This window comes from Chiloscyllium plagiosum, chromosome 5 (assembly GCF_004010195.1).
Source record: "Chiloscyllium plagiosum isolate BGI_BamShark_2017 chromosome 5, ASM401019v2, whole genome shotgun sequence".
NCBI lineage: Eukaryota > Metazoa > Chordata > Chondrichthyes > Orectolobiformes > Hemiscylliidae > Chiloscyllium > Chiloscyllium plagiosum.
The window spans coordinates 20,396,094-20,408,233 of NC_057714.1; the positions used below are offsets into that span (position 1 = coordinate 20,396,094).

At 41.7% G+C, this 12,140-nt stretch overlaps 1 protein-coding gene across 3 annotated transcripts in view; it reads right to left on the reverse strand.

The window, feature by feature from the left end:
• myo10 (myosin X) overlaps window positions 1–12,140 on the reverse strand; it is a 330,909-nt gene that overhangs the window by 199,815 nt on the left and 118,954 nt on the right. For all 3 annotated transcript variants that reach the window (XM_043689679.1, XM_043689681.1, XM_043689680.1), the window contains 3 exons: window positions 8,083–8,207; window positions 7,708–7,721; window positions 7,500–7,584 (listed from right to left, as the gene is read on the reverse strand). In XM_043689679.1, the coding sequence (XP_043545614.1) occupies window positions 7,500–7,584; window positions 7,708–7,721; window positions 8,083–8,207 (224 nt within the window). The remainder of the gene's footprint in view (window positions 1–7,499; window positions 7,585–7,707; window positions 7,722–8,082; window positions 8,208–12,140) is intronic.

Below are 12,140 nucleotides of genomic sequence, written 5' to 3' on the forward strand. Positions count from 1 at the left end.
CTCTCCACCTATCCACCCATTACTTTCCTACCCATCCCCCAAGTCATCAGCATAAATACCATCTTTCAGAGCTGCTATCAGTTCTGATGAAGAGTCACTCGAGTCAAAACAGTAACTCTCTTTTCTCTCCACATGTGCTACCAGACCTGCTGAGTTTTGCCAGCATTTTGTGTTTATTTGTTTCAGTTCTCCAGCACCCACAGGTCTCTACTTTATTTTAGCATTTACTCCATGGCCACATCAACAAAGTTCTGCTGGTCTCTCCAACAGGATTTCCATTTTAATCTTTCCTGTTATTCACCATCATTATTTTTGTTTTCACTCCAAATGTTTGACAAGGTATTAGCCAAAACTCACCTACAATCACATCTCACTGCTCAGTGATTGCTTCCCTCTTAAAGGCTCACCCATGAGGACGCCAAAAAACATTTCAGCCTTTGAGATTCAAATCCAACCAGGATCACAGGTGATGGGATGTACAAAGCTCCTCAGACAGCTTTTCTTGCTGCATACTGGGATCAACACTCTGTGCCATGCACAATCTCTCTCTCTCTCTCTCTCTCTATGTTGTGACATTGTCTGAGAGCTGTCCAGCTCCCCTAGTTGCACTTCAGCTCATTTGAAACTCTAGCAAGAAACTTTTTCCCTTCCTTTCCAGCATTAAAGGAACACATGCTTCAACAAATCAGAGCTATCCACACTCCTCTGAAACTTGTCTCCTCACTCCTTGCCTTTGAATCCATCCCTCTCCTAACCCTACCTTTTATCAGGTATTTACTCTCCCTCTGACCTTACAATGACTAGACTCAGCAGAGAGTTGAACAAGGTCAACCAGGTGGATTTCAAAGAAGGAGTTCCCTGATTGGGGCTGTTATTCTGATCCAATGAGGGAGCCTTAGCTGACCGATATTAATAAGAGAGAGGTTCTGTTCACTCAGAGCCGGATCAGTGTCAAGGAATCGCTGCGTGTAAATAAGGGGCAACAGCATGGTGGGATATTTTGTGGAGTTATTTCATCGTGCATAGAACATTCAGCAGAGTCCCTTTGAATTTCCACCTCAAATAATTTTGGGCACAAAATGACATTGAACTGCTGTTCCAACACCCTCACTTCCATGCCCATTTCTTGGTACATGTGTTTTGTTCCCATCCCACAGACTCCTTCAACTGCCTCTAATATACCCCCTCCACCCGAATCACTCCCTCTCTTACTTGCATTTGACCTTTTCATTGAGAATCAATGAAATAATATTAAGATGACCAACTTATCTGCTCTCTCAGCCACTCTAGCCTCTCATCCTTAGAACTCAGTATAATCGGTGTTCCCAGATCCAACACTGACTTTGTAATCAAATCTGCTGGCAAGGGTGGTCGTGCTGTTGTCATACTGACCTTTACATCATAGAGGCTCAACACCAGCTGTTGGATCATGACCCCACCATCGAACATTATGTCCATGACTATCATCTCATCAGGGGATCATTTTTATCTTTCCCTTCCCCCACAGCCTTCCAGCTCACAGAGTCCAACCTCATACATCCCGGTCCTACCTTCTTCCTCAAATCATCTGTTCTCCTGCTCCTCGGAGACTGCCTGACCTGCTGTGCTTTTCCAGCACCATACCCTTGACTCTGATCTCCAGCATATGCAATCCTCACTTTCCCCGAGTTGATTCCAATCTCTTCCTGCCCTATGAAACTTATTGCTTCCGACCATTCAAAACCTTCTCACTTGTGATTCTTCTGACGCTTTATGTCTGTTTCAAAACTTTCAGTTTGAAGCCCTCAGCTGCCTCCCCTTCAACAGGAGCAGGCAATTCCTCTACACATTCACTCTCCATCTAACTTAACAACAAACCCTTTGTCTGCCTCCTGGGAGGTCAAATGCAAGAGGAAACAATACTGTAAATGGCTGGACTATAAGGAGCATTGATAAACAGAGAGATCTTGGAGTGCAAATCCACAAGCTGCCTGAAAGGGGCAACACAAGTGGATAATTATAATGAAGGCATACAGTATGTTTGCTTTCATGGATCAGAACATTGAGTAAAGAGGTCGGCAAGTCATGCTGCAACTGGATAAGACTTTAGTCGGGCCACATTCGGAGTAGTGTGTGCAGGTCTGGTTGTCACACTATAGGGAGGATGTGGAGGCTTCAGACAGGATGCACAAGACATCCAAGGTGAGGTCAGACAAACTTGTGCTGAGAAGCAACCTGATGGAAGTACACAAAATTATAACATTCATGGTTAGGGTAGATTGTCGGTGTCTCTATTCTAGGGTGGAAATGTCAAATACTAGGAGGCTTAGGTTAAAGGTGAGCTGGGGGATTTTAAAAGGATATGTGAGAGGTAAATTTTACTCTTTGTTTAAAAAAAAGACACAGGGTGGCAGATGCCTGGGACACACCACCAGAAGAGGTGGTATAAGCAGAAGCATTAGCAAAGTTTAACAGGCATTAAGTTACCAAACTTTAAGACACAGGAACAGGCAGAGAATGGAGGGATATAGACCACATGTGGGGATTTGTTTAGAACAGAATCGTGGTGTGCACAGACATAGTGGGCCAAAGGGTCTGTTCAGGTGCTGTACTGTTCTTTGTTCTGTGTGCTGTTTTATTTTGGCTTTGGAAGGATATATTGACCTTGGACGAAAACAGTGTGGATAAGATCAAGCCAAGAGGAGTCGTCAAACAAACTGGAGGTCTACTCTAATAAAAGCAAACGCAAGACATCTGAAATAAAAACAAAGTGATGAAGAACAGTCACATTTGACTCAAAATATTAATTTGTTTCTTTCCCCACAGATGCTGCCAGATTTGCTGAGCTTCTCCATGTAAATATGTTAAACTTGAACGCTTTTGAATTTTGGAAGTTATGGCTAATTCACTCAAAACTTGCAAGATATTAAAGGAACATACTGTTTCTCCTAGTTTGGAAGTTTAGATCTGCGGGAACAGTTGAAAATTAGAGAAGGCTTTTTGCAGTGAAATTTGAGAGACAGAAGTTTGGAACTCTCTTTCGCAAATAGCAGCTGATGCTAGATCAGTTAACTGTTTTAAATCTGATGGCGATTAATTGTTAGGCAAAATTATTTCAGGATACAGGGCAATTATAGGTATATGAATTTTGGTCACATCAGCATAATTTTGCTGATTGCAGTACAGGCTCAAGGAGCTGAACTTGTTTTCCGATGATTCCAATGTTTTTGTTCTCAGACAAGGGAGTCAGAGAGCGAGCAATTGATAAATATGGATTTATATTCTACCTTCATAACCTCATACATGCCATAAATGCTGTTGTGAAGTTTAAGTCACTATTGGAGTGCAGACAATATGCATCCTAACAGGGATTCAAAGGACTAATGAGTCCCTTGACTAGTGAAAAATTATTAGTCATTGAAAGTAGCACTGGAGAAATGAATGGGATGGAATAGTTATACATACATCCCGTGGACCTGATCATCAACCAACACACACACACACACACACACACACACACACAGAAAAGAGGTAGCAGTAGAAATACTTGATGTACTGGTAGTTATTTTTCCAAATTCTAGACTTAAGAATAATTTCTGCAGACTAAAAAGATAGAAAATATTTAAGAAAGGAGGGAGAGAAAAAAAATGGGGAACTACAGATACGTTGCCTGACATCATTGGCAAAATGCTAGAACATGCTAACTGGACACTTAGAAAATACTGGCAGGAATGTGCAGATTCAACATGGATTTACGAAAGGAAAATCATGTTTGACAAAGCCGTAACAATTTGTGTGCATGTAACTAACAGAATAAATAAACAGAAGCCAGCGGATAGTGGTTTTCAGATTTTCTTAGATTTCCAGAAATCTTTCAATAAGACCCCACCCAAAGTTAGTCAGTAAAATGTGAACAAATATGTTTGGGAGAATATACTACCATATATTGAGAATTGGCCAATAGAGATAAAATAAGAAAATAGGAATGAACGAAAAGTAACATTTCAGAATAAGAAAAATCAATTGGTAGACAGGTACAAAGTTGGCAGGGAAAAACACGAATGACTTTCAAAGAAGAGATGGTTTGGGTACAATCGAGGTATATTCCCTCAAATGGGAAAGGTAGAACAAACAAATCCAGGATGTCCCTGGATAGCAAAAAGGTGGAGAATAATGTTAGAAAAATAAAAGAGCTTACAATAGATGCAAGGTAGAAAATACAACAAATAACTAAGAGGAATAACAACAGTTTGGATGGAAAGTGAAAAAGCAGATAAGAGAAATTTATGAGAAAAGATGGGCAGCACAGTACACAGTGCTGCCTCACAATGCCAGGGACCCAGGCTCAACTTCAGCCTTGGGCAACCATCTGTGTGGAGTTTGTATGTACTCTGCATGTCTTCATAGGTTTCCTCTGTATACTCTGATTTCCTCCCATAGTCCAAAGGTGTGCACGTTAGGTGGATTGACTATGCTAAATTACACAGGCTAGGTGGGTGAGCTGTGATAAATATGGGGTTAGAGAGATAAGGTGGGATGCTGTCCAGAGGATCAATGCAGACTCAATGGGCTAAATGGCTGCGATCGGCACTGGAGGGATTCTATGATGCCGCTCTATAATTAACAAGAAAACAGAATCCCAGAAATTCCTGTACGCATATAAATAGTAAAAGAGCAGTTAAAGGAGGAGTTGGGTTGATTAAAAGCACTGACCCTGTCAGGGCTATGGTGACACAGAAGGAAATTGTGTCACTCTAAGTGTCCAAAATTCATAAAGTAGTAGTAGTAGTAGTAGTATTATTGGATAAATGTTTGGTACTGAAAGCTGACAAAGTACTGGGAATGGATAAGAAGCATCCAAGGATTATGAAGGAATTGAGGGTAGAAATGGCGAAAGCACTCGCCGTAATTGTTAGTCTTCCTTCGACTTGGGAGGTGGTGCTTCAGTGGAGACTGGAAAACTGCAACGATTGCAGCCTCGCTCAAGAAAAGGTTGTAAGGATCATCCTAGCAATTACCGAACAGCCAGTTTATCTTTGGTAGTGTGCAAACGTTTAGAAACGATTATTAGGGATAGAATTAGTAGTCACCTGGAAAAGGTGAGTTGATTAGGAAGAGTCAGCATGGATTTCTCAAGACGAAATCTGATTTAACTGACTTAGTTTTTTTTGAAGAAAGAACAGAAATGCTTGATAAAAGAAATGGTGTTAATGTGATGTGCATGGATTACCAGAAGACAGCCACATTGGGAAACAGCCATGTCAGTCTGAGGCCACCTTTCTCCTCTTTCAGCTATCTGGGCCTACCTGCAGAGCCTCGGCCTAGCCTGCGGGTTCAGGCTGGAGGAGTCAGCTGTGGACCTGTTCCTCTCTCGCCAAGAGTGAGCCAGATAGGTTATTCCAAATATCGACAATGGACTCACGGTCACATTCAACTCTTAATTCCGGATTCCTTTCTACTAAATTCAAATTCCACTATCTGCCATGGCGGGATTCAAATACAGGCCCCTGGAACAGTATTGTCTCTAGATTAACAGTCCAGTGATAATACCACTAGGCAATTGCCTCAATTGACAAAGGGTGATGAATCTCAGGAACTTTTCATCCCAGAAGGTTGCAGATGCTGAACCATCAAGTGTATTCAAGAAGGAGATTATTAGATTTCTAGCTGAAAGTGTGTGTGCATGCACACCACTACCACGCAGATACAAAAGCAGCAGCTCCAAATGTCCATACATGGTGCTTGGTTTGCAGCACCGACTTCAGCTCTGGAAATCAATGCAGCGCAAAAATCTTGGAGGTCAGAGAATTACCCTGTACAGAACTGGTCCTGTAGCCCATCTGTGCCAACAAAACTATGATAAACTTACACAAGCCCCACAGCCGTCTATGGTATGACACTTCACAAGTGCTCAGCCACGTACTTTTTGAAAGGCTGAGGTTTCCCACCTCAAATACTGTCCGAAGCACGAAATCGAAAACAGAAACAGAAATTGCTGGAAAAAACTCAGCAGGTTGGGAGAACACATGGAGAGAAAGTAGAGTTCACATTTTAGGTCCGATGATTCTTCCTCAGAACTGGCAGACGGTGGCCTCGCAGGCAGTCCATTCCACACTCCCACTACCCTCTGGGTGAATTCATTTTCTCTCAACTCCCCCGAAATCTCCAACCTTTCATCTTAAAAGTGTGTCTTTTTTAATGTGAACAGCTGCTTTTCATATACACTATCCACGTCCCTCAATCTTGTACACCATCAGCTGTAGCCGAACCAAACCTGTATATAACTGCCACATAACCTCTCCCTTATCATCTATGCCAGGACTGATAAAAGGCAAACACCAACTAGCCACGAAACGACACAATCAGCTATCCTTAGTAGCCACACATGCAGGTGACAAGCAACATGACTTCGACTGGGACAACACTACTATTATAGGACAAGCCAAACAGAGAACAGCCAGGGAATTCCTAGAGGCATGGCACTCATCCACAGATTCAATCAATAAGCACATCGACCTGGACCCAATATACTGACCACTGCAACCGACAGCTGGAACTGACAACCGGAAGCGGCAGATTCAAACCACTATAAATGCCGGAGGAAACATCACAGAAGCGCTTCACAGGAGGCTCCCAAGCACTTCTGTGTCACCTAGTCAGGGGACGAAACGTCTGCAACACAAATTCCCAGCTCGGCGAACAGAACCACAACAGGCAAATACCTTGTATGCCTTATTAATCTGCCCTGCCACCATCAGGGAATTGTGGATAAGCATCCCAAGATCCCTCTGCTTGTCTGAGCTTCCGAGTGTCCTGCCAGTGAGTACTCCCTTGTTTTGGTACTTCTCCCAAAGTGCATCGGTTCAAATTATCAGGATGAAATTGCATCTGCCTAGGATCTGCTCATCTGACCCAGTTTATATCCTCAGGCATTATTCCTCCCTGACAAACATTTGGTAAATCTGCGCATCATCTACAAGCTTAATTATTATCCTGCCTACATTCTCATCTACTGGTTTTTGTTAATAGATACCACAAACAATATGGAATGCAAGACAGAATTCCTGATCAAGCCATGCTGACTATCCCTGATCAAACCTTGCCTCTCTAAATGGAGTTTAATTGTTTTGTGCAGATTTTTCTAAAATGCTTTCCCTACCACTCATGAGACACTTAATGGTCTATGGTTCCTTGATTTATCGCTACCACACTTTCTGAAAAATTGAACCACATAAGCTGTGGTCAGAGAGGAATTAAAACTTTGGGTCACGGCTCATAAGGGGGGGAGCATCCAAACCAGCTGGAGCTATATCTGGACCTGGAGACTTGTCCACTTTTAAGCCCACCAAAACCACCTCTTTCCCTATATTATTAGTTCCATGACTGCACATAGACAGCATCGGAAATGAAGTGATAGAACAGATAAGAAAATCAACTAGTGCATATGTTGTACAAAAGATTCTGCAACATTTTGAGATTGCACCTTAATACATCGCTGATGGACTTGATCGATCACCCACCTTTCTGCGCTTCATCTGTTCCAGCCAGCAATGCATAGAAAATGTGGTAATTTCTCTCCCCAGGGTTCTGCCTCACTACACGGTTCTGCAAAATAAAATGAAGTCTCCACATCCGGAATCTTGCAAACCACAAAATGAACAACTCCCATTATTTTGTTAGGAAAATGATACTAAAAGACACAAATGCTTCAACATAAAATATCCTTACCTTTTCTAATAAATCTTTAAGTCAAAGAATAATCTGTCAAGGTCAACAATTTGATACAATTTTTGTTATGCAAGTAGAACAAAAATCAATATTCTAATAAATTAGGTAATAAACAACAGATTTACAGAAATTCAGGAACAAATAGAAAAATATAGGAAACATCCTCGTAATCCTCTTTTGTTTGCTGTCTATAGGCACTACATCCTTCCTACAGTGTGGTGACCTGAACTGCACACAACCAACCTTGGGACCCTAATTATGAAACAAACTGGACTCTCAAGTTTCTTCTAATGAATCACATTTTGTTTGGCTGTAAAAAGCATTTTTGAATTATTAATGGAGTTGCACTTAGATAGGAATCACATTAAAGGATACAATCTATGATTCTGCCTCCCTGAATATTCCCCTTTTGACAGAAGTTCAGCTTAATGAACTTCCCAAATCGACTGGAGTTGTTGTTATGGATAGTCTTCGCATTACCAAACACTTCCATGATGGGACTGTTGATTCAAAAGAGAGATTTGAATTCAGTAGATTGAATGTACACACTGGCATAAAACAATGACACACAAACTGACTAAATGTTTGATTTTAATTTTCATTTTTTAGAACGAGGCTTAAGACTATAACAAAAATCTCAAGTATCTGTGAACACAGGTTAATACTTTTAACAAGTATAGTATTTGTGAATGCTGAATATAATAAGTACTGGTGAAATTTGGAATAGATATCCCTCAGCCTCTAACACTCCATTGAAAACAATCCAAGTTTGTCCAATCTTTCCTTACAGCTACTACACTCCAATCCAGTAATCCTCTTTTGTATGCTCTCTATAGGCACTACATCCTTCCTACAGTGTAGTGACCTGAACTGCACACAATACTCGAAATATGCCCGAGCTAAAGTCTGATCCAACTGCAGCAGGATGTGCCAAAGGCTATATTCAATTCTCCAACCGATGAAGGCAACTCATACTGTGTATGCCTTCTTTAACAACAGATTCACTTGTGTTGACAATTACAGGGAGCTATGGACTTGCAACCCTATCAATCCTCCCAAGGGTCCTTCAATTTACTGTACACTACCTGCTTGCATTTGATCTCCCAAAATGCATCATTGCATACCTGTCCAGAATAAACTTGATTTGCCTTTTCGCCACTCAGCTTAACAAATGGGTCTGTAGGCTGCTGTATTCTTTGATATCCTTCCTCATTATCCACAACTCTGAAAATTTGCAGGTCATCTGCAAATTTACCAATCGGACCACCTACATTTTCATTCAAAGAATTGCATCACAGAGGTTCCAGCAGTGATTCTTGCAGAATATACACCGTCAGGCAGAAAAAAAGCAACCCTCCACACCACCCCATTCGCTTGTATGACCAAGCCAACTTTGTATCCAACTTGCCAACTCACAGAAGACCTCATGTTATGAGTTTACTGGACCAGCCTACCATGAGGGACTTGGTCAAATGCTTTGGTAACGCCCATTGCCTGACCCTCAATCATCTTTGTGACTTGCTCAAAAAATGTAAACAAGACCTCCATGATAAAGCCATGCTGACTTTCCTGAATAAGTCCATTCTACTCCAAGTTCAAGTAATTCCTGTCCCTAAGAATCTTCTGCAAATAACGGCCTAATTACTGATGTGGAGCTCACTGGCTGATAGATTTCCTGGATTATTCCTGTTCCTTCTGAAAGAAATGAACACCATTGACTATTGTCCAGTCTTCTGGGACCTCATCGCTCTCAACACATCCTCCTTCTTAACAGTGCAATGTACTTGCATATCAACATACTTTTCCCAAAACTTACCATTATCCATTTCCGTTTGGTTGGTGAATACCAACGCATAGTATTTGTTCAGTGAGTGGTTGGGAGTGGACTTATCCTTTCGATTGCTACCCCTTGTGCTCCTGGTAAGTGTACTAAATGCTTTGGGATTCTCCTTAATCTTAATTGTTTAGCCATGACATGGAGGAGCCAGTGTTGGACTGGGGTGGACAAAGTTTAAAAAAAAAAAATCACACAACACCAGGTTATAGTCCAACAGGATTATTTGGAAGCAATAGCTTTCGGAGTGCTGCTCCTTCATCAGGTGGTTGTGGAGCATAAGACAATTTATAGCAAAAGATTAGTGTCATACAACTGAAACGATACAGTGAACAAATGCACAATCACCAGACAGGGGTGTTGCGTCCTAGTCTGGGAACACTTTCAGGGACATTCGGCCTCGGCTCTTCGGGTGACTCCAATGCAGACTTCAGAATAGGCAACAACGCAAAGAGGCCGAGCAGAGGCTGATAGCCAAATTCAGTATCCATGATGATGGCCTCAACTTGGATCCATGTCACACTACACATGACCCCACCACACTATTTTCTCACACACACACAAAATATTCCCCCCCCCCCGCCACTCACCCATGCACACATCCTCTCAGACTTATACTCCATCACACCCACCCTGTCACACACACTCTTTCACGTGTACTCACATGCTCACGCACACTCTTTCTCTCTCTCATGCACATGCACCACAAAGTTGTCTAGCAGTGAATTTGTATTTGCAGAATTATATTTACAGACACATTCCATTTTGCTTAAGAAATACACAGTCTGCAGGCAGTCAATGCATGTAATATTCTGTAAGTTCCACTTTGGAAGTAGCAGTCTGACTCAAGATTGGGATACAGACAGACTCGGACCTCATACCTTTAATGTATTGTCTAAGCGGAGATGTCTTTTTTTTAAGATATAAAACTTTGTTACTCAGGAATGTGACTAAAAAGTAGTTCTGGGATTTACATATTAATGAGCTGAAACCTGCAACCCATTCTAAAAGATGAAAGACTGAACAACAATCCAGATTTGTTCAATATATCATGTCAGTTGCATGACACTAAGATTTTGCTATAAATTCTGTGTTTTATGGTCTAATGCTCCACACGCACCTGATGAAGGAGCAGCACTCCGAAAGCTGGTGCTTCCAAAAAAACCTGTTGGACTATAACCTGCTGTTGTGTGATTTTTAATTTACTTGCTTAGGACATTTCAGGGTCCCCGATAGCTTGAATTTTTCCTTCAAGTTCTTTTTTGCTTTTTTTTTTTTTTAAGAAATATATCTCAAGGCCCTTGTTTGTTGTTGTTTCCTAAACCTTACATATGCTTCCTTTTACTTTTTGACCAATCTTTTAATATCTTTCATTGTCCAATGAGCCTGAAAATTGCCACCCTTACTTTTCATCCTCATAGGAACACACTGGTCCTCAACTCTGATCACCTGGCCTATGAAAGACTCAGACATGTCTGAGGGCAGCATGGTGGCTCAGCGGTTAGCACTGCTGTCTCCCGGCCCAGGGATTTGGGTGACTGTCTGTGTGGAGCTTGCACATTCTCACCGTGTCTGCATAGGCTTCCTCCCACCGTCCAAAGACGTGCAAGTTAGATGAATTGGCCATACTAAGTTGCCCACAGTATTCTGGGATATGTAGGTGAGCTGCCTTAATTCGAGGACATGCAGAGTAATAGGGTAAGGGAATGAGTCTGGGTGGGATACTATTCAGAGGGTCAAATTGGACTTGTTGGGCCTGTTTCCACACGATAAGGATTGTTATGCTTCTATGTTAGATGTGGATTTACCCTCAATCTAATTTCTCTGTTCCTGTCAAATATTGTTGGTAATTAGCCTTCGCCCAATTTAACACTTTCACCAGAAAATCTATCCATAACTATCTTGAAGTTTACGGAATTATGATCCCTGCTGCCAAAATCCTCCCTCACTGCCCAAGCTCAATCCCCAAGGTCTAGTCTGGTCACTCCCCTCACTGGACTATCTCCATATTGTTTCAAGAACCCTTCCTGGAAGCACTTAAATTCTGCCCCATCTAAATCACTGCCACTAATTCCCCACCATTTTTGGGGAAGTTAAAATTACCCACCAGGATAACCCTCCATCTTTCTATGATCTGCATCCCTCCAGTTCCTATGGCTAGTGAGAGGCCTCTGGTAATAACCCGATCATGATGACTGCACCTTTCTTATTCCTATGTTCTACCAATATGGCTTCACTGGGTGAACCCTCCAAAATTCTTAGCTATGATATTCTCCTTAATAAGGACTACAACTCCCGCCAAACCCCTTCACATCCCTCTCTACATTGTCCGAAACATTTAAACCCTGGAACATTGAGCTGTTAGTCCTGCCCTTCTGTCAAAATTTCTGTAAGGGCAACAACATTGCAGTCCCACGTGCTTATGGATGAAGGTCTCTGTCAAGAAGTAAGACTCCAGATCTCAATTTTTTGCAGGTCTATAAAAAATGCCTTTGGTCTAAAATAATCCCAATTTACAAGTGAAAATGTACTGGCAGTTTTGCATCATCTAGTTTCGACTCACTAACAGACCAGTGGAAGATAAAATTTGCAGTATCAG